At 53.4% G+C, this 19455-nt stretch overlaps 2 protein-coding genes across 5 annotated transcripts; one reads left to right on the plus strand and one right to left on the minus strand.

Moving 5' to 3' along the window:
* Nucleotides 1-573: 573 nt before the first annotated feature.
* CACFD1 (calcium channel flower domain containing 1) lies at nucleotides 574-12078 on the plus strand. Of its 2 annotated transcripts, XR_003988257.1 has the most exons (6): nucleotides 585-930; nucleotides 5485-5557; nucleotides 6003-6128; nucleotides 6245-6352; nucleotides 7237-11546; nucleotides 11794-12078. XR_003988257.1 is itself a non-coding variant. In XM_008497269.2 (5 exons), the coding sequence occupies exons 1-5, from the start codon at nucleotides 816-818 to the stop codon at nucleotides 7334-7336; spliced, it is 522 nt and encodes a 173-aa protein (XP_008495491.2). In that variant the 5' UTR covers nucleotides 574-815; the 3' UTR covers nucleotides 7337-12078. The 2 variants fall into 2 exon arrangements, 1 of the variants encoding a protein (XP_008495491.2); XM_008497269.2 differs by having other exon boundaries at nucleotides 574-930; nucleotides 7237-12078.
* Nucleotides 12079-12629: 551 nt separating this feature from the next.
* On the minus strand, nucleotides 12630-17741 carry SLC2A6 (solute carrier family 2 member 6). 3 transcript variants are annotated; one of them, XM_030461267.1, is made up of 10 exons: nucleotides 17466-17741; nucleotides 16515-16674; nucleotides 16213-16419; nucleotides 15562-15661; nucleotides 14845-15056; nucleotides 14540-14692; nucleotides 14104-14212; nucleotides 13725-13898; nucleotides 13289-13434; nucleotides 12630-13199 (listed from the first exon to the last, which is right to left on the minus strand). In XM_030461267.1, the coding sequence occupies exons 1-10, from the start codon at nucleotides 17558-17560 to the stop codon at nucleotides 13044-13046; spliced, it is 1512 nt and encodes a 503-aa protein (XP_030317127.1). In that variant the 5' UTR covers nucleotides 17561-17741; the 3' UTR covers nucleotides 12630-13043. The 3 variants fall into 3 exon arrangements, with proteins under 3 accessions (XP_030317127.1, XP_008495525.1, XP_030317128.1); XM_008497303.2 differs by having other exon boundaries at nucleotides 16515-16677; XM_030461268.1 differs by lacking the exon at nucleotides 16213-16419 and having other exon boundaries at nucleotides 16515-16677.
* Between the last annotated feature and the right edge of the window lie 1714 nt (nucleotides 17742-19455).

Consider the following 19455-nt stretch of genomic DNA (forward strand, 5'->3'; position numbering starts at 1 on the left):
ATTGTTCCAGACCCAGTGTGCAGAGTCCCCTCTGCTCTGCAGGGATGGGCTCTGGTTACTGGTTGTGTGCTTTGTGTCAGTGTGCAAAAAACGCAGCTGCTGCCTTTAGAATTTAAGGGAATTGAGGCTGTTTCCCGTTTGTTTGGATGCCAACAAGTTGCCAACTCCGACTTGCAAAGCCCCACTCCCTTTGTTTTTTAGGGAGAAACCCCAATTCCGTTCAGATCATGGGGCGTGCTTCCCTCTGAACCTCGAGGGCAGAAATTTTTAGTTCATTTTTAAATTAATTAATTAAATTTTTTAATTCAAATTTTTAATTCATTTTAATGCAAAAAACGCCGTTTCCTTGTCTTCTGGGCAGTCAGGAGCCGTCCCGGGTAGCAGCATCCCAGCTGCCGCAGCCCGGGGACCCCCGCGCAGCCCCGACCCTGTCCCGCTGTCCCTGCCTGCTCGGCCGCTGCTGAACGGGGACACGGAACGGGGACACGGAACGGGCTCTGCCCACCCGGCTGCTGATGAGAAGTGACATCAAAGCCCTGCCTGCTGGAGGAGGGGACCCACAATGCATTACTCAGGCACAGACGTGGAGGCAGCTCCCACGGCCGCTGGCACCGGCGCTGCGGGCAGGGAGAGCTCCATTGTCAGCCCTATGGGGGTACAGGGAGAGACCCGGCAGGGCTGGGCTTAGGGGCTGGCTGGAAGGGAGAAGGGAGTGCAAGGTGGGGTGTCAGAGGGTGGGAGTCCCCGTCCCGCCGTGCTGGGGAGCGGGTGGGGAGCGGGGGGCTTCCCCCTGACCCCCCGGGAGCGGGGGTGCCATGAGCTCGCAGGATGAGCAGTTCCGAGCAGCAGCCCCCGAGGCAGCGGCAGATGATGGGATGAGCTGGTGGTACAGGTGGCTCTGCAGGATTGCCGGGCTCATCGGGGGCATGTGTAAGTATCCCCTTCCCTTGCAGCCAGGGCTTCCCTCTCCTGCATGCCTCGGGTTTCCGCTGACCTCTGCTTAGGGTCACCTCGGTGCAGGGGGGGCTGTGCCACGGGACCCCAGGGTTGTGTCAGTTTTGCTGTGCTTTGGGCAGAGGGAGGAGTTGTGGACATGCCCCAGGTGGGGTGGGGTGAGCTGGCACACGGGGGATGGGGGGGAACTTGGAACTTTGGAGAAGGGACCTCCTCGGGGGGGGATCTGCAAGTCCTCGGGTTTCTCCTCAGCTGCAGCACCCGCTGGAGGGGGTGGGAGCTGCAGCCCGGCCCCTGCTCCTCTGGGCAGATAAAGCAAGTCCTGCCAGCACCAGAGGCAGGTTCAGGACTTGAAGATGGGCCACAGGTTTTGGTTCACTCCGTTTGACTGTCAAGTATTTGCATATTCCTGCAACTTATTTTCTTTTCCCATCCTGAATGTTGGAGTATTCCTGTTACTCCTGTTGTTGCTCACAGAGGGCCTGGCTATGGTTTTTTGTTTTGTTTTGTTTTAAGGTTGTGTTGTGTCTTTTTAAGGGGTTTAGCCTTGAGCAGACAGAAGGGACCCGGAGTACAACAAAGTGAGTTGGCCATGCTCTGAATTACCTGCTGCTGAAAACAGTTTTCCCAGGGAAAAAAACTTCACAACTGTGCCAGAAATCAGCCTGTCCTGTAGTGCTGTTTTGTTACGTTCTGTGGGGAGATTAATAGCTCCTAAAAGCAGGAGGGACTGTTATGACCGCTTAGTCTGATCTGCAGAGCACAGGATGGAGAATTTCTTCTGCTTCAGGTCCATAACTTCTGGTAAAACAGGAGTGTTTCTCAGCCAGTGCAGTCAGCCTTGATTTATTCCCTTGGCTGTAGCATTTCATCTGGTCCTTCTCTCTCCCTGCCCCCTTCCCATGCCTCTTTCTTGCCTCAGGATTTGACTGCACAAACTCCTGGTATTTTTGCAGCCAACCTTGCAGACCGTGGTAGGGTTGGGCAGTCTGGTCCCAGCCCTTTTTGGCCAGGCTGGTAAAACATATGCTGCTCTCATTGTTTTATGTCTTAGGTGCTGAAATCCTGGAGGTGTGAAAAGATTTGGTAGGACTGCTCTGAAAGGGGAAAACGTCCTGGCCTGGCTGTGCTCTGCATGAGGCCCCTGCACTGCTGGTCCCAGCAGACGGCCACGGGACCAGCTGGGATGTGTCCCAGGGAGGGGGCTGGGGAGCAGTGTCTTTCCCACGGGCTGGGGCCATATCCAGAGTTTTGGCACTCCTTATGTGGCCTTGGCCCGTGCAGAGCTCGGGGGGGATGCAGATGGAGGGTGAAGAGTTGGAGAACCACGGGTGTTGGGCCAAGTGGGTGGCATCGCCCACCTCGTGCTGGAGCAGCTGATGAAAGCCTTGCAAATCTTTCAGGCTATATTTTTTCTCTGTCTTCACGTTTCAAAGCAGCTGAATTACATTTGGATTAGTTTCCCAAACTTTTATTCACAGCTCTGAGAACTCATGATTGTTTTTAAAGGAAAGCCCAGAGTTTTAAGTTTTTCATTCTGGGAGAAGAAACTTTTGGAAGAAGCATCAGGCTCTGAACAGGATTGGGGATGATCTGGGGAGTCAGCTTGCTCTGCAGCCCTTGGCAGTCTCCCTTCATGAGGTTCTTCAAGCAGCATGAGACAAATTCCTCTTATGAGCAAGGAAATGGGGGCTGTGAGAGGAGGGAACCCATCAGTACCCTCTGCTGGAAGTGGCCTTTTTCCTAATGCTGCTGCTTCAGCATCACCTTGTTAAGGGGGGGCCAGTTTGGAAAAGAGGGGATGAGTAATAAAACAGCAAGGTGGGAGTTTGCTACTATTTTCAGAGCTTGCTATGAAAGGGCAGAACTCATTTATAAGGATTTTCAGCAGCTGGGTTGTGGTCCTGCTGCAGGACTGGGTTATTTCATACAGAAGGAAAAATTCCCTACAGGAAGGAAGAGAAACTTTTAGTGGAGGTGAGACTGTGACAGATAATGTCTACCTCATGCTAACACCTGCAGCTCACAACTTGCTGTAATCCAGGGCCTGGAGCAGGAACAAGACAAACAAGGGTTGGGATGAGTTCCTGGCAGGCTTGGTGACCTTGGCCAAGTGACTTCTGTCCCTTGTGTTCCTGTTTGTTAAAAGACAAGGAGAGTCTGTGGCTTTTGTAAAATGCTCTAGGAGCAAAAATAGGCTTGTGTTGAGGACAGTGACCAGCTGCTTGAAATGAATGGAGCCTTTGTGGGGGGTGCTGTCCTCCCCCCCCCCCCTCATTTTAGCTGTTTTAATTCTTTCTGCTTCCCCAGGGATTCGGGATGGGACAGCAGTCAAACAAATGGCAGAACTGCTTCCCATAGCTTACATGCCATCGAGCATTATCTGCATTTTAAAGAGAAGTCTCTGGCAGCCACATCACCTTTTTGGCTACTGAGGGCAGGAGCTGCTCCTGTCCCCGTGGGACAAGGATGTGCCCTGGGCTGCTGGGGGATGTGCTGCTCTGCAAAGGAGATGAAGGTCATAAAATCGATGGCTCTGTGGCTGCTGGCAGCCACCACCCAGGGCAGTGTTCCTGTGATCAGAAACCTTTGACTCCTTTCCCCCTGCTTGCTGCTCATGCTGACGTAGGGACTTGCTCAGCTTAGGCTTGCTGGGTCATTAGTCTGTTGGCAGCCAGGCTGGTTGCTCAGCTGTGACTCCTGCAGGGATGCTTAGGGTTGTTTTGGGCTGTTGGAGGACAAAACCAAACCAGAACCCTAAAAAAACAACCCCTGGTTGGCTAGATTTAAAAAAAAAAAAAAAAAAAAAAAAAAAAGTACAAAAAACTGCTGCAAAAAATATAATTTTGCTTCCCCAGGCTTGTTTGTTGCTTGAGATGAGTTTTGTGGTTCTGTGAACTTCTTGGACTTCTCCACTCTGCAGTGCTGTTAAAGCAGGCAGGGTTCTGCCCCAGCCCTGCCTGTGTTTCTTGGCTATTTCTTGTTCTAATTATCAAGTGCCTGAAAGCCTCTTCATGTTGTTTTCAGAAGGGGGATTTCTGGGTGGGAGCATCAAAAGCTTCTGGTGCTTCCCCTCAGCCTCCAAGGGGCTGCTGGTCCCAGAGAGAAGCTGGAACCCTCAGGTCATGCCCTGCTCTCCAAGGTGACCACTGCTCCCAGCAGTCCCACTGGCTGGGGCTTTTCCAGAGCTCCAGATGTTGATGTGTATGGCTGGGAGCAGATCATCCCTCAGGGCCTCAGTTTCCCCCCCAGTGCCTCAGTTTCCCCCTCAGTGTGGTGACACTGATGCTGGTCCCTCTGTGATGGGAGCATGAAAAGCACCCTTGGAGTGTGGATGTGAACAGGACCTCTGGCATTTCTCCTCTGTTGGTTGACCTTGTTCTTGCAGGATCCTTCAAAAGATTTTGGGTCCTGTGGAATCGTCCTAAGGAGGCTTCAAAAAGAACCTTCTTTGGGTGTTTCCTAAAACCAGGAGGCCACATGCACGTGGGCTGACCTTAGATAAATCTGATCACAGTCCTGCAGCTCTGTTTTCCAGGCTGCTAAATAGGGAGAATGAGTTTTAAGGGAACTTTGAGGATTCAGCAGTGACAGCTTAAAAGGAACCTTGCAGACCTGTGCACTCTGGCTTTTGAAGGTCAGGACTGCTCCCAGCCCTTAGCAAAACACAAGCAGACATCTCAAACACCCCATCCTAGTGGTCTCACCCTCAGAGATGGACTCTGCTGCTCTTTAATATGTTGCAAAAAAATCCCTTATGTGTTGAAGGGCTCTATGATTTCAGCAGGAGGTTTGCAGGGGGGTGTTTGCTGTGGACTCAGCTCTGTCTGGCTGCCTGGGCTCAGGTTCCTGGCTCAGCAGCATCCTGCAGGTATCTGGGGAGGGAAAGGAGCAGATCAGGTACCAGGCATGCTCTGCAAGTTTAATGAGGCAGGACAGGGCTGCATGGAGCCGGGCTTGGGCACTCTGCCTGCTTCCTCTCCTTGTGTTACAGGCTCAGGAGTGCTGGGCCTGTTTTGGGCTCTGCATTCTCCAGCTGGTTCCGTCTCTGCTTAGTGGAGACCCAAACTTGTTTTTTTTCTGTCCATCCTTCGTGCACAACCAGCAGTGTGTGGCAGAGACAGGGCTCACCTTGGGTTTATCTATCATTTCTTTCTTTATCATATCACCCATGTGCCTTAGTGGTGCAGGTCCTGGTTTTGCTGATCTTTCCCTGTGTTGCTCAGAGGTGGGACCCTGATGGGATTTCTTTGTTCATCCCAGGACAAAGCAGTAATTCCTTTGCAAATAAAAGCCAGGGTGTCACATAAGGGACCCCATTTAAAAGCAAATGGTCTCTTGTTTCTGCACCTGAGGAGCAGTTGTGCACTGGGCAGGTCTTTAAAAGGCATTGGGACCTGGTCCTTAAGGACATGGTTTAGTAGTTAGGTTATGGTGTTGGTCAAAGGTTGGACTGGATGAGCTTTGATGTTTTAGGTTTTTCCAACCTAAACCATTCTCTGATTCTGTGGGATTCTCTTTGCTTTCCAGCCTGTGCAGTTGCTGGTCTCTGGAACTGTGTCACCATCAACCCCCTGAACATTGCAGCTGGCGTGTGGATGATGTGAGCAGAGTTTCTTTTCTTTTTTGCCTGTCTGGAGGGAGGTTTGGGTACTGAGACACCACGAGGCAAGGGGCAGAGCTGCCTCTCTTGGGCATGGACATGAGTGAGGTGTCCCCCAGGCTCTGCAGGACCTTGCTCCTTTGGGCAGGTTGAGATGCTGGGCTCATTGTGTTTGTTATTCTTCTCTCCCTACCCCTTTCCCTACTCCTTTATTAGGTAAATACTGGGACACCCTGATCCAAAATAAGTTGGAGACACCTGGGTTTGGGCATTACCAAGAAGGAGGAGGGAACACGGTGGGCTCCATCCCCACCGCTCCCATCTTCCTGGACTTGGGAGCATGGGAGAAATTGGGCTTAGGACTTGGGGATGGGGGGTGGGGGCAGTGCCAACCCTTACTCTGATCCAGACGGGCAGGATTAACTCTGGTTTGCTCTGTCTGGAGGCTCAATGCCTTCATCCTGTTCCTGTGTGAGGTCCCTTTCTGCTGCCAGTTCATCAAGTTCGCCAACGCCGTCTCAGCGCGGGCGGAGAAGCTGCGGCCCTGGCAGAAAGCTGCCTTCTACTGCAGGTGAGGAGCCTCCCGGGGGTGGTGAAGCCATCCCCAGGATCACCTCGGGATGCGTGTTCTGGGGGGGAAGAGCATCCCCAGGGCTGGATTCGAGGGTGTCCTCTCCTCTCTTCCAGCATGGCCGCGTTCCCTGTCCTGCTCAGCCTGACGCTGACCACGCTCTTTGGAAACGCCGCCGCCTTTGCCACCGGGGTGCTCTATGGCATGGCAGCCCTTGGCAAGAAGTAAGAGAGAGCTGACAGCCTGGGGAAGGGGGACCCCCAACCCTCACCCCCCCCTCACCTCTCTCCCTCAGCCTGTGCCTTGCTTCGTCTCGAAGCCCCAAGAGGGAAGGTCCCAGGGTCTGCTGAAGCTCCGAGTTTTCCCTTGGGAGCTCAGCCTGGGTTGTCCTCTGGGTCTGTCCTGGTTGGGCCAGGATAAAGATCATTTTCTGTCTTGTTGTTTTGCTTTCAGCTAGGTCTCTTGTAAATAGCTGCACTTGCTGAAATTAACAGTCAGTTTCTCAGTCAGTGTCTGCTCCTAGGGCTGATCAACACTCCATGGTTATAGGTACTGCTGGAGAATGTTCTGCAGAACCAAGGCCACTGCTTGGTTCTGATGAACATCTTGTTCAGCAATGTCCAAAGCCAACTGGATGGCTTTGACCTCTGCAAACTGACTGGATTCACCATCTCCTTCATCTGGTTTTGCACCTAGGCATGTAGGATTCCATACAGCAGCTTTCCAGCTCCCAGAGGGCAGAATCCATCCCTGAAAAGATCATTTCTCATTCTCTGGTAGCTGGTTGGATGCTGGGGCTTCTTCAGCCCATTTGACCACTTTTTGTGGTGGCATTCCAAAGTGTGTGTCTTCTGGCCAGTCTGTTATCATTTCTGTAATTCCTGGAGGATGAATTCCCAGGCAGGGTCCCAGCTCTCTTTCTGCAGCTGTTGGATGGAGGGGCTCAGCTCTGGGGGTGCTGAGCAGCTTTGGGGGGGGGTTGGAGAGGGCCAGAAAGTCTCATTTCACTCCTGGCATCCCTAGGATGAGAACCCAGTTGGCAGACCTCTGTGCCAGGTGCTGTGCCCACCTGGAGGTGACATCCCCACCCTGTCCCTTCTCTCTGCAGGGGAGATGCCATCTCCTATGCCCGGATCCACCAGCAGCAGCAGCAGAAGCAAATGGATGAAGAGAAGCTCACAGGGGACACGGAGGGACAGGCAATCTGAAGCACTTGAGCTCAGGGTCACCTCTCCTGGACACTGAGACGCTGGTGAAGATACAGAAATCCCCTCTGCCCTTCCCTCTGCCTGCTCACCCCCCTCTCACACCCCGAGTTCCCTGGACACTGCAGCAAGTGAAGGAAATCTCAGGGGCTGAGCCAGCTCTGCCCTCCTCTCACACCAGCAGCCAGACCTCAGTGCATTGATCTCTCATTGATCCCCTGCTATTTTCTTTTTAAATTTGTATTTATTTACTTATTTATTTTCCTTTTCTCCAGAGGTGCTGGCTCTTTGGGTGCTGTGTCACCAGCCTGGGTGGGTATCCTTCTATCTGGAGTGATGCCTGGCAGTGAAGTGAGGGTGCAGTGCTCCTTTGGGAGCTGCTCTGCTGATGGGGTGAGGAGGGACAGAGCTGAAGTGGCAGCCGGGGAGCTGCTGGGGCTCAGCTGCCAGTCCAGGTTATGTGCTTTTCAGCACCACTCTGGTGTGGCCCTTCCCAGGTGGCACACACTAATCCAGGGCTTAACAATACATGGGGATGGGCTTAAGCTTTGTCTTGTCCCATGGATTGTGTTTTCATGTGGGTCCAGTTAGAGCAGGTGTCAGAGGCACTGCTGCATGGGAAAGGATTCTAGCAAAAAAAAAATAAACGTATAAAGACAATAAAGGAGCTGCCAGAGGAGCTGGGGGAGGTCCTGATACCTACAAAGCACAGTCCCCCCTTCCTCTGGCCTCAGCTGCAGGCAGTGACACTGCAATTTACTTGAATTATAAGAATTAATTACTTTGTCTTAATAAGGGGACTTCTCTTAAACTTCTTTCTTCTAATAGGAAAGAAGGGAAATGAGGTTTGCTTTACCTCAGCTGGAAAAGGTACTATTGCTTGAGCCAAGAGGGATGTTTTTGCTGGTGTAAGGGTTGCTGATGTGCAAGAGCATCCCCCTCTCATGAGCCTGGGACTTTGTTCTCTCTCACTCCCTGCATCCACTCCTGCTCTCACGACCCATCCCTCTGTGCCAGGCCCTTTGGTTCTGTCTGGTACAGAACTTTTCTTTGTGCTTATTTGCTTTTTGCAGCATTTCTGGTCTGGTTTTGTATGGGCAGGTGGCATAGTCTTCCTGCACAAACACAGAGGGGTCTGCACCATTTTGGTGGGGATCTCTGGGGTGTCTTGCCTCTTTATTCCAGGCTCCATCAGTGGTTCTTGCACCCTATTTTCTGTTTGCTTTGTATCATGCAGAACAAAACTGCTCACTGAGTCCAGATCCCTCCCCCTTCACATCCTGATTTCTTATGGGAGTTTTAATTTATTTAATTTTCCATGATCCCTTTTAATTTGGACTAGAAAAAAAAAAAGAGCAATAGTTTATTTCTAGTTATTTAAGTATTTTGATGGGATTTATTTTCTCTGGACATAGGGGAAAGAAATTTCCAGTCCTTTAAAGAGCTGCCTTATTTCCCGGGGGGGTCTCTGGCCCCAGGGAGAGCTCTGGCTGCTGGAACTCACAGGGATGCTGTAACTGGGAGGCTGAAGAATCCCACTTCAGCCTTCAGATCATTTCTCAGACTTTTAGGAAGTGTGCTGTCTTTCTACCCCTTTGTCTTCCTCTGGGTCCCTGGCTTGGCAGAGTTGTTTTTCTGTTTTTCTCCCTCTTCTGGAAGAGAGGGGGGAGGAAGATGGGGCAGTGACTGCTGGGGGGGAGGTTTGCACCCCCTGGGCAGGGACCCCTGGGGGCTGCAGCCTCTTCTCCCCCTGCCCTGGGAGCTGAGCTCCTGCTGCCACCAACACTTTGTGGTCCCTTTGGGGTCACTGCAGTTTCAGGGGGGTTGTGTCTGAGAAATGCAGCTGGGGGCTGAGTGCTGGCTGCCAGCTGAGCAGTGTCAGGTTGGAAAATATCTACATAAGAGCTCCTTCCTCTGGGCACAGGGCCTGCTCCTGTTTGCTGGGTGGCACCGGGAGGTCCCTGGGCATGGATGGGATGGAGCTGGTGCTGGAGGGGTGGCTGGGCAGGGATGCAGTGGGAGCAGGGCTGTCCCTGGGGATGGGGGCCACTGAGCTGCTGGTGTTTCTTTAGGGAGGTGTGAGGATTTACAGCAGCTGGGAAGGCAGCCTGGGTGTGTTTGCACACACAGACCCTGACAGCTGGAGCCTGGGAAGCTGCTCTGTGCTCAGCCCCTTCCCCAGCCATGGCTGCTCTGACACCAGTTTGTCTGCTGGGCAGATCAGGCACTGTCAGCTCAGATCCAGCTTGTCCCAAGAAAGGCTGTGTCCTTTCAGAGCCCCCAGTGTGCATGGCACAGGATCCCAGCCTGCCTGGGGACCCCCTGGGATCCTGCCTGGTGATGGGGTGCTGAGGAGGAGCACCCTGCACCCCTGGGTGGTGGGGTGGGAAGAGCCTCTGCTCTTTGGTGTCCCTGGGTGGTTCAAGTGCAGGGTCCTGCCTGGCAAAGGGGACACCTGCTTTGGGTTTTGGGGGGCTGGGGGGGCTAAGTAGTGTTGTAGTAGGAGGCATTGTTGCAGACTGATGCACGTAGCTGCCAGCATGACTTTGGTAGTGACTGCTTGGCTCTGTGAGTAGTTCCACAGGAGCTTTAGTGACAGAAGGGGACAGGCAAAGCAGACCATCAGAAAGTAGTGCTTGGAGGGTGAAGCACAGAGCTGGTGGGACCCTCTCTGGCTTCACTTGCTTGCTGCCAGTCTGTGGCATCAGGACAGTCCTGGTGCAGGCAGATGCTGCTCCAGGTCAGCCTGGATCTGGGCATCACCACCCTGCCCCTTGGCACCCCTGACAGACAGAGGTCCCTTGGGTGCCTGCAGCACTGTCACGCTGTGTTTTGTGGCAGCTGGGTGTGATGCCAGGGCCCAAGGCAAGGAAACAATCCCCATCAGCTCTGCCCCTGCCAGCAGGATGCAAAGCTCAGCTCTGAGCTCAAAGTTTTTGTTGCAAATGAGTCTGAGGGACTCTGCTGTAAGGGCTGAGCTGGAGCCCTGGGAGCCTTGGAACTTCGAGCCACAGTGCTTGGAGACATGGGAGCAGCTGGGTGTCTGTGTGCCTGTCAGATCTGTGCCCCAAGAGTCCTGACTCCTGCAGATGAGAGTCTGGAGTGGGAGCTCTTGGCTGTTCTGTGATGCAGCTGCACTCAAGCCAGTTGCTGCCATCCCTGCAGATGCTGGCAAGGTGACAGCACCTGTGGCTTTGAAGAGTTGTAGTGACATTTAGAGGATGCTCTCATCTCCATTTGGTCAAGGAGCTCCTTTTGGGAAGATAGAAAGGACCTTTAGAGTAGTAGCATCACAGTAGTTAACCCCTTCACAGTGTGTGGTGGTGATTTGTTGTGTTTAGGGGCCCCATTAGGGAGCTGTGTATGGATAAATGGAGATAAAAGCCCTGCTCTGGAGACACTACAGACTCAACCCAATCCCTGCTGACAGCATCCAGGTTGGATGGCTAATCCAGGGGGTCTTTATGGAAGAGGTTCTGCTTGCCAGGTCTTGGAAAGGCCCCCTGGGAGACAATGGGACTGGAGTTTTGTTTGTGGGGACTCAAGAGCAGGGGATGCATTGACTGCAGTGAGTTGTGACACCAAGTGTGGGAAGACACCAGGGAAGTGGCAGTTCCTGTGCCCTCAGCAATAGCCTGGTACAACATCCACCACCTGAGCTCTGCAGTTCTTACCCACACACAGGGTACAGCAATTCCCTGTCCCCTTCAGTCATGAAGCTGGCAGCCCTTGTGCTCATCAGCTCCACTGTCCCCTGGGGGGGAAGAGAAGAGCAAAAGCTCCCTTTCTGCTGCCTACCCAGGCAGGAGCTGATTTTGTAACACCAGTCAATTCTTTGTGTGTGCAGTGAATAAAAAGACCATTCTACCTCTGGAAAGGGCCACTGTGATTTCTCAGACTCTTAATGTTGTAGCAAAACCCCTCATACTTACTGTGTTGAAGGAGGTCAATCAGAAAGTACTTCTCCAGTGGGGTTCTCACAGGACCTGAGGAGTCCAACCTCATTTCAGACTCGGGCATTTCCTCCTTAGGCAGAGCCCTGAGAACCTCAATTCATCTTTGTCATTTTTTCCTCAGGAAAAAAAACCCCAAACCATCCACTGCCTTCAGGGAAGGGTTTCAGTGCAGTGAAGATATCAAGACCTGGTCCATAGCCATGTGAGAAAGAGAATGCTTCAGCCACAGGGCTGCCAGAGATCCTGATCTTCAGAAGGTCAGTGGAAAGCAGAGGCTCTTGAGACCTCTTGTAATCAGGCCATGCTTAGAAACAGTCATATCCCAGCCAGGGCTGGACATCTTTCTGGAAATGGGTCTCAGCTGCAAAGGTTTGATCTAATGCTGGATTTTCTCTCTGGGTTTGATTTTGGCCCATCTCTCTTCCTCTGTCCCAGGCTGCTTTAAATTACTCCTCTGCTAAAGCACATCTTCTCCTAGGTGATTTCTGTCATCTCCTACTCCAGGGCATCTAAAACAGTAGCTGAGCATCTTGAGGACTGTGCCAAGCTGTTACCCCAGTCTTCCTTGTCACAGCAGGCTGAATGTTCCAGGGACAGGATGACAGGAACAGCTCCACCAGCCCGTGAGGGTATCAAGTGCATGTCAGGAGGCTGGAAAAAAGCTTGGGCAAATCCTCTCTCAGCTCAGCCACTACTGTTCTGCCCTTCTGGGAAGTGTTAGGTTGGATGTGATACTCAGCAGGGCCTCACAGCCATAACCACCTCCTATGGCTGTGTTTTACCTAAGGCAAGGCTCTAAAAAAAATGATAAAAAATAGAATACCTTAATCTTGCAGGATGTGCAGGGAAAGGGTAGGAGTAATTTGCTACTAACTATGCAGTTGAAATCTCAAAGTGGTGGAGGCTCCACACACAGCTGTGATGGGGACACATCCACCTTCCTCTCTGTGGATGAGTAAAACCCTGGGCTGGGGAGGACCCATCCCATCCCAGGTACTGTCAGAACCTCCTCTGTCTGTCCTGCAGTGAACCACTTGCACTACAGCTGAATGTTTGTCTGCTTCTGTTCTTTGTTTTGTCCTGGATTTTCTTTGTGAACTGTATTTGGTCTTGTTCATTAGGCTTTTAGTGTACCGTGTGTTTTTAGAGCAATAAAATGTGGCAGCTTTTTGTACAAAACATCTGGTTCTGCCTCTTTAAAAGTCTTTTAAGTACATGAGACTTGGTTGGGAAGCTGGAGGCTGCTGTGGTCCCCTTGTCACAGTCCTGGTCTGCCCCTTCCATCCCACCCTCCTGCAGCTCCCTTCTCTGGAAATCAAGGCAATATCTTCCAGTTGGAGACAAAACTATTTTATTCTTACATCTACATAATGAACTTTTGCCAAAATAATGAACTTTGTAGCTACAGCTACAAACTCTGTTCCAGCCAAACCCTGGAGCTCTTGGGCTGCTTGGGTGGCTGCTGAGTGAAGGACATGCATGTTCCTTTAACCACATTTTTCAGGACATCTTTTATCTCCAGCCTGGTGCTGGTTACCTTATCCCATACCTCGGGCTGACAGATTGCCCAGAGAGCAGCAGGTAGTGTTGAATGATGCAAAGAGAAGGTAAAGTTCCAGCTGGCAGCTTCTGCAGCCAAATCATGGTGTGGTCATTGCTCCTTCCTCTCCCACTGCCCTCACAGACAGCTCCAGCACACGACTGGTTTTGCTTTCTTGCCCTTGAGGAACTGGACCAGTGACCTGGTGCAGTTCCTACCCCATGAACGACCTCCTGCCAGTTCTGAAGAAAGCCTCAATCTGTTCCAGGGACCTGCCTTTGGTTTCTGGAACACAGCAGCCCGTGAAGAAGATGTTCCCAGCACAGATGACAGCAAAGAAGAAGAAGGGCACCTCGAGGCCAAAGGCTTCCTGGACAAGGGGACAGAAAGCAGAGATGAGCTGGTGCAGAGAGGGCTGGAGGAGCTGTCTGCTGGACACCCTTCTGGGGCAGTACCCACCACCACCCGGAGGAAGAACTGGGTCAGGGTGAAGGCTGTCAGCCAGCTCACAACCACACAGAGCCCTGAGGCCACCCCACGGGCTTTCAGAGGGAGGATCTCTGACATCAGCAGCCAAGTGATGGGGCCCCAGCCCATGGCATAACCTGTTGGAGAGGAGGTTGTTGAAGCTTCAAAGCCTGCTTAAGAGTGCAGAAAAGCCCTGTGCAATCCTGCCTTTTTCCTGCCACCAGACATTACTCCCCCCATTCGTGCTCTGCCAGCTCTCAAAGTGACTCTGGATGCCATCTTTCTTGGCCTTCCAGGGACACCTGCATTCCAACCCCAAGCCCAAATCTCCTTGCTCCATATCACCCTGCCTTGGATGAGAAACCTCTTCCCAGGCTGGTACCTAGCCCTGTGCTGTGGGTGCCAGGCTCTTGCTCTCAGCACCTACCCATTATGAAGAACATGGTTGCCAGGAGGGGGATGAGGGTGATGTAGTTGGTGGGCTCAGCAGAAAGGGTGGCAGAGCTCACCAGGGTCCTGTTGGCAGTGGTGCTGTTCTGAGAAACTGGCATGAAGTGGATATAGAGTCCCATGGTCAGGTTGGAGACCAACATGACACCAGCTGTGGAGAGATGTGACAGCACAGTGGGGCTGAGGGATGAATGATCCCCTCCATGCCAAGGACTGAGCTCCTGGGAATGTCTGCTCAGGAGCTGAGCCACCACCAGAAACCCCCCCACTCTCCTTTTCTGGGTCCTGCACAGGTGAAGTTTCCAGTGCTCCTGGAAATCCTTGAATAAAAGCAGAGCTGTGGGGGTGGGACATACCTGACACAAAGAGAAGGATTTTCCTCCCAGCTTTATCCATGGACACAGCAGCGATGGCCACCGAGAGCAGACGCACCAAACCCACCAGAGCTGCATCCAACTCTGGTCTCTGCAATACCAAAAGCAGGAAGCAGGGAAGCTGAGCTGAGAGCCAGAGAAAGGGCAGGGTCCTGTGTGTGTTCCCTGGACTCTGTCAAAGCTTTTCTCCTGTAGTAAGAGTCTAGAGAAGTCTCCCAAGCTCAGAAGAGAGCAGAGGGACAGTGGATCCAGCCCTGTCCCCCATCCTCACCCAGCCTCTTGCAGGGCAATTGCTGCCAACCAGGTGCCTTAAAAAGACTTCAGATTTGGAGTCTTAGAGCCACAGGGAGCTTGGAGCATTAGGCAGCCAACACTGAAGACAAAGCAGTCTGAGGATGGGCTGAACCCCAGGGCTCACCAGGATGACAGATGTTTTCTTGAATATTGACTGGAGGTACACAAGGATGCAGGTGACACCGGAGAGCTGCTGCAGGAACCTCATCCCCACTGCAATCAGGATGGGCTTGTAAATGAAGGGATCCTTGATCTCAGCCCAGGAAACCCGTTGGCTCTGAAAGGAACAAAAGAAAGAAAGGTGTCACCACCTCTGGGCACCACCCCAGCTCCCAGCAGATGGCTCAGGAGTTGCCCAAAGGAGGCTGGATTTTGCCAATTTCAGATCCCACCTCCCCCAGGCTGGAGGAGATGAGCCCTGTCTCTCACCTGCCTCCTCACACTGTCCTTGATCTGCTCGTACTCCCTGGTGTAAGCTGTGTCCTTGCCCCGGAGCCAGCACAGTGACCTCAGGGCCTCCTCATCCTTCCCCTGGGAGAGCAGGAACCGGGGGGAGTTGGGCATGAAGCAGAGCAGGAGAATCATCAGCAGCACGGGCACCTCCCCTGCCACAGCCAGCCAGCGCCAGTCCAGCACCAGCCCTGCCAGAGCAGCATGGTTAGGAAGGAGCAGAGAACATTCATGGAGGGGTGTCCTGGCCTTGCCTCCACTTCAGCAGCCCAAGGATTTATTTAAAAAAAAAAAAAATGTAAAAAACCACCAAGATTTTGCAGGTAGAAAAGAAGTGTTTTCAGCTGTTCAATATGAGGAAATTTCAGCAAGCTCCCCCAAATCCTAAAGGATCCAGCAAGATCCTGCAGGAACCAGGACCTGTGCTGGCAGGAGGTGCCCGTGCAGTTCATCATGTGCTGCCCTTCAGCCCTGCTGAAGCCTCAGGAGGAGCTGGGTCTGTGGGCCATGGTGACAGCCCTGGGTCTGGGGGGTTATGGTTTCCCCCCTCTGAGCAAACACACAGCTGGGGGCTAAGCACAGGTGATCCTCTCCAGAGGAAGCAGCAGGAATCCATCAGCCTGCTATTCCAAAGAACCTCCCCTTCCCTCAGTTCTCACTGAGGACTTTGGGCTCTCAAAGCTCCCAGATACTTGCCCAGTGCATAGAGGACGAGGGATCCCAGCACTGCCATCATCTGAGGACAAGCACCTAGCATGCCTCTGACCCTGGGGTGGGAGATCTCTGAGATGTAGACCTGGAGTGGGACAAAATGCACTCAACAGAGCTGCAGTATAGAGCCACCACCAGCCAGAACTCTCCTCTGCTCGTGCACCATTGCTGGGAACCCTGGACTGCTCACTTGGGGTGTGAACCTGGTGGGTCCAGCTGCAGGAGCTGGTTCTGGTAGGACATCTTCCACGTCCCAGTGGGAGAAGTGCTCCAGGACACACTCAGGCTCTCGTTACTGGAAAGGTGTGCCCCAGGGTTACTCAATTCTCTCCTTCCTCTCAGTGTGAAACAGGAGCTCAGTGTTTGGTAAATACGGAAGGAAATCACCCCCAAGAGGAACAGAGATGGAGCAGCTGCCTTCCCTTTTCTGCTGGCAGGGAACTCCAGCACTATGGGTACAGCTTGGTCTGACCATGCCAGACCCACTGACCCAGGGCATCCTCCCCCCCCAACCTCAGAGCTCTGCTGATGCCTCCAACAAGCAGCGGGATGCCCTGGGCTCAGCTCCATCCCCTCCTTCCCTCCCTCCCTCCCATTGTGAAGCTCCCCAACAACCCCCCTCCTGGGACACCTTACCGGGATGGCAGCAGAGGTCACCCCCCCAGCATATCCCGTCAGCACACGTCCCAGCAGCAGCATCCCCAGGCCCTGGGCTCCAGCCAGCAGTGCATACCCTGCAGCCAAGGGCAGTGCTGAGACGATGATGCTCAGCTTGCGGCCCAGGCGGTCGTTGAGCATCATGGTGCTGAGCCCCCCTGCTGCTGCCCCCAGGGTGAACACTGACTGTGGGGAGACACAGAGGGGAGATGTGGGAGGGGCTGGGAAACACCCCCCTCCCCTGCCGATGCCCCATCCATGAGGATAATCCTGCTCCTTACCCCAAACCAGGATGCTGTGTGCTGGTCCAGCCGCAGCGCGGGGTTGGGGTGATGCTCCAGGGCTGGGATGACGGGCGAGGGGTAAACCAGGGAAAAGCCAAAGCTGAAATTCCCCAGGACAGCAGCAAACACAGCCAGGTAGAGCCGCTGGTTATGGAGGCTACTGAGGGAGGGACGGAGAGAGAAGAACACCTTGGGTGCATTCATGGCACCCAGCAGCAGCTCCAGCTCTGTCTCACAGCTTCTGCAGCTTCTCCTGGGGCTCCTGTGACACCCACGGAGGGATTTTCCAGGGAATGGCCCTGCACAGTCCCAGGCTGGTGGGTTTGTCACACATTAGTGTGTGACACTGAGAGCCTGTCCCCTTGGCACCACTGATGTTTCCTCTGTGCTGGGCAAATTTTGACAGGTTGAACAACCTGAGAAGAGCAGAAGCTGAATCTGGGTGGCACCCCAGACCCAGCTGGCTCATCCCTGGGGAGTAGTGCAGGAATTTCTTCTGAGCCTTCCCTGTGCCCCAGTAGGACCCTGTGCCCCCAGGACTCAGGTGTCTGAAACCCCCCCCACCCAGAGCTCTCTTAGGGGGCTCATCCTGCACCACACACCCTGGGCAGGATGAGACCCCCACCTCAGGACAGCCCCATACAACTTGTGTAGGGTGAGACCCCCACCTCAGGCCAACCCAAAACCTCTTCCACTATCTCCCCACAGCCCAGTGCTCTGGGACAGGGGGTCCTCAGGGCAACCCCACACACCCTGGGCAGGATGAGACCCCCACCTCAAGATAGCCCTGTAGGATGAGACCCCACCTCAGGACTGCCCTATTCATCTTGTGTAGGATGAGACCCCAACCTCAGAACAACCCATAACCTCTTCCATCATCTCCCCCCTTCAGCTCTCTGGGACAGGGGTCTCAGCTCAGCTCCCCCCTGGCCCCAGCCCTGTCCTTACCTCAGGTATTCCTTTTCCAGCCTCTTGCTCTGGGGGAAGGTCCGATACGAGGGGCTCAGCTTCCTCACCAGGGGCTCCCTCATGCCGGGCTCCATGGTGGGGCTCGGGCTGCTGCTTCCCTCAGGGTGGATCCTTGGGGATGGGGGAGGAAGAGGCAGCTGAAAGTGGAAGGGGAGAGGCAGCCCAGCCTTGCTTAATCACAGAAGTCTGCACCTCCTTTGTGGGTTTGGGTCTGGGCAGCCTCTGAGGAGGAAACTGAGGGAGGAGGAGGGAAGCGGGGGGCAGAAAACCAACAGGGAAAGAACCCCAAGGGTGGGATGGTGCCCTACAGCCTCCCAGACACCCCTGAGAGCAGAATCTGTTCCTGCAGTTACGGGGATGAGGTTTGGGGAAGTGTTCCCAGCAATGGAAGTGTCCCTGCATTGAAGCCACGTCACCCTCCAGGAGGAACCGGCACCAGGGAGAGGGGCTGAGAGGTTTGGTCATGGATGGCACCATCTGAGCATCCCCAGGAACCCTGGAGAGGGACTGGGACTGAGGGAGAGGAAGGAGAGGAAATGAGAGGGAGGGAAACACGGAGAGGGGCAGAGGGAATAGATGAGGGGCATGAAGAGAGCTGATGAGGATGGGAAGAGGGAGCTGAATCAGGTTCTCTGCTGCCTGAGGTCCTGGGCTGCCCAGCTGTGGGCATCTGTCCCATCTCCTGGGGCTGTGGGAAGTCTGGAGGAGAGGAGGGGAGAGGAGATATTGTGGCTCTTCAGCTGCCTCAAGGGAGGTTGGAGTGAGGAGGGAAAAGCCTCTGCTCCTGACTGACTGGGATAGGAGCAGAGGGAATGGATGGAAGCTGCACCAGGGGAGGGTTAGGATGGATGTTAGGATATATTTTGTCACTGAGAGGGTTGTCAGGCATTGGAATGGCCCAGGAGAGTGGTGGAGTCACCATCCCTGAAGGCATTTAAAAGGTGTTTGGACCTGGTCCTTAAGGAGAGGGTGTAGTAGTTGACTGTGGTGTTGGTCAAAGGTTGGACTGGATGAATCATAGAATCATAGAATCCTAGGGGTTAGAAGGGACCTCGAAAGATCATCTAGCCCAACCCCCCCTGCCAGAGCAGGGCCACCTAGAGTACATCACATAGGAACGTGTCCAGACGGGTTTTGAATGTCTCCAGTGAAGGAGACTCCACGACCCCCCTGGGCAGCCTGTTCCAGGGCTCTGTCACCCTTACAGGAAAACAATTTTTTCGAATATTCAACTTGAACCTCCTGTGCTCCAATTTACACCCATTACCCCTTGTCCTATCACTGGTCACCACTGAGAAAAGCCTAACTCCATCTCCCTGACACTCACCCCTTACATATTTGAACACATTGATGAGGTCACCCCTCAGTCTCCTTTTCTCCAGACTAAAGAGACCCAGCTCCCTCAGCCTTTCCTCATAAGGGAGATGTTCCACTCCCTTCATCATCTTAGTAGCTCTGTGCTGGACTCTTTCAAGCACTTCCCTGTCCTTCTTGAACTGAGGGGCCCAGAACTGGACACAATACTCCAGGTACGGCCTCACCAATGCAGAATAGAGGGGGAGGAGAACCTCTCTTGACCTACTAAAAGCTTGGAGGTCTCTTCCAACCTTAAACATTCAGTGATTCTGTGCCTTTGCCCCATCCTCTGATTTCCCCTCAACCCCTCATGATGTGCTGGGGCATCTACAGATCCTGGGGGGGCTACAAGGTCCAAACTTACCCTGGAGGAAAGGGACACACACACACACATGTACTTGGGTATGATGAGCAAAACTATGCTTTCCCTAAACTTTTCTTGTTTCAATCACTCACCTTAGTCTCTGGCAATTTTGGGACCACCTGGATGATTTCTGCACCCCCCAAACCTATCTGGGAGCTCCAGTGATGCTTTGGTGTCAGGCAGGACCCATGCTCTTCAGTCATTGCACTCTGGTTCCCCTTCCACAACCACCAAGTGTTGCATTCAGTG

Source organism: Calypte anna, chromosome 17, assembly GCF_003957555.1.
Source record: "Calypte anna isolate BGI_N300 chromosome 17, bCalAnn1_v1.p, whole genome shotgun sequence".
In the NCBI taxonomy this organism is placed as follows: Eukaryota; Metazoa; Chordata; class Aves; order Apodiformes; family Trochilidae; genus Calypte; species Calypte anna.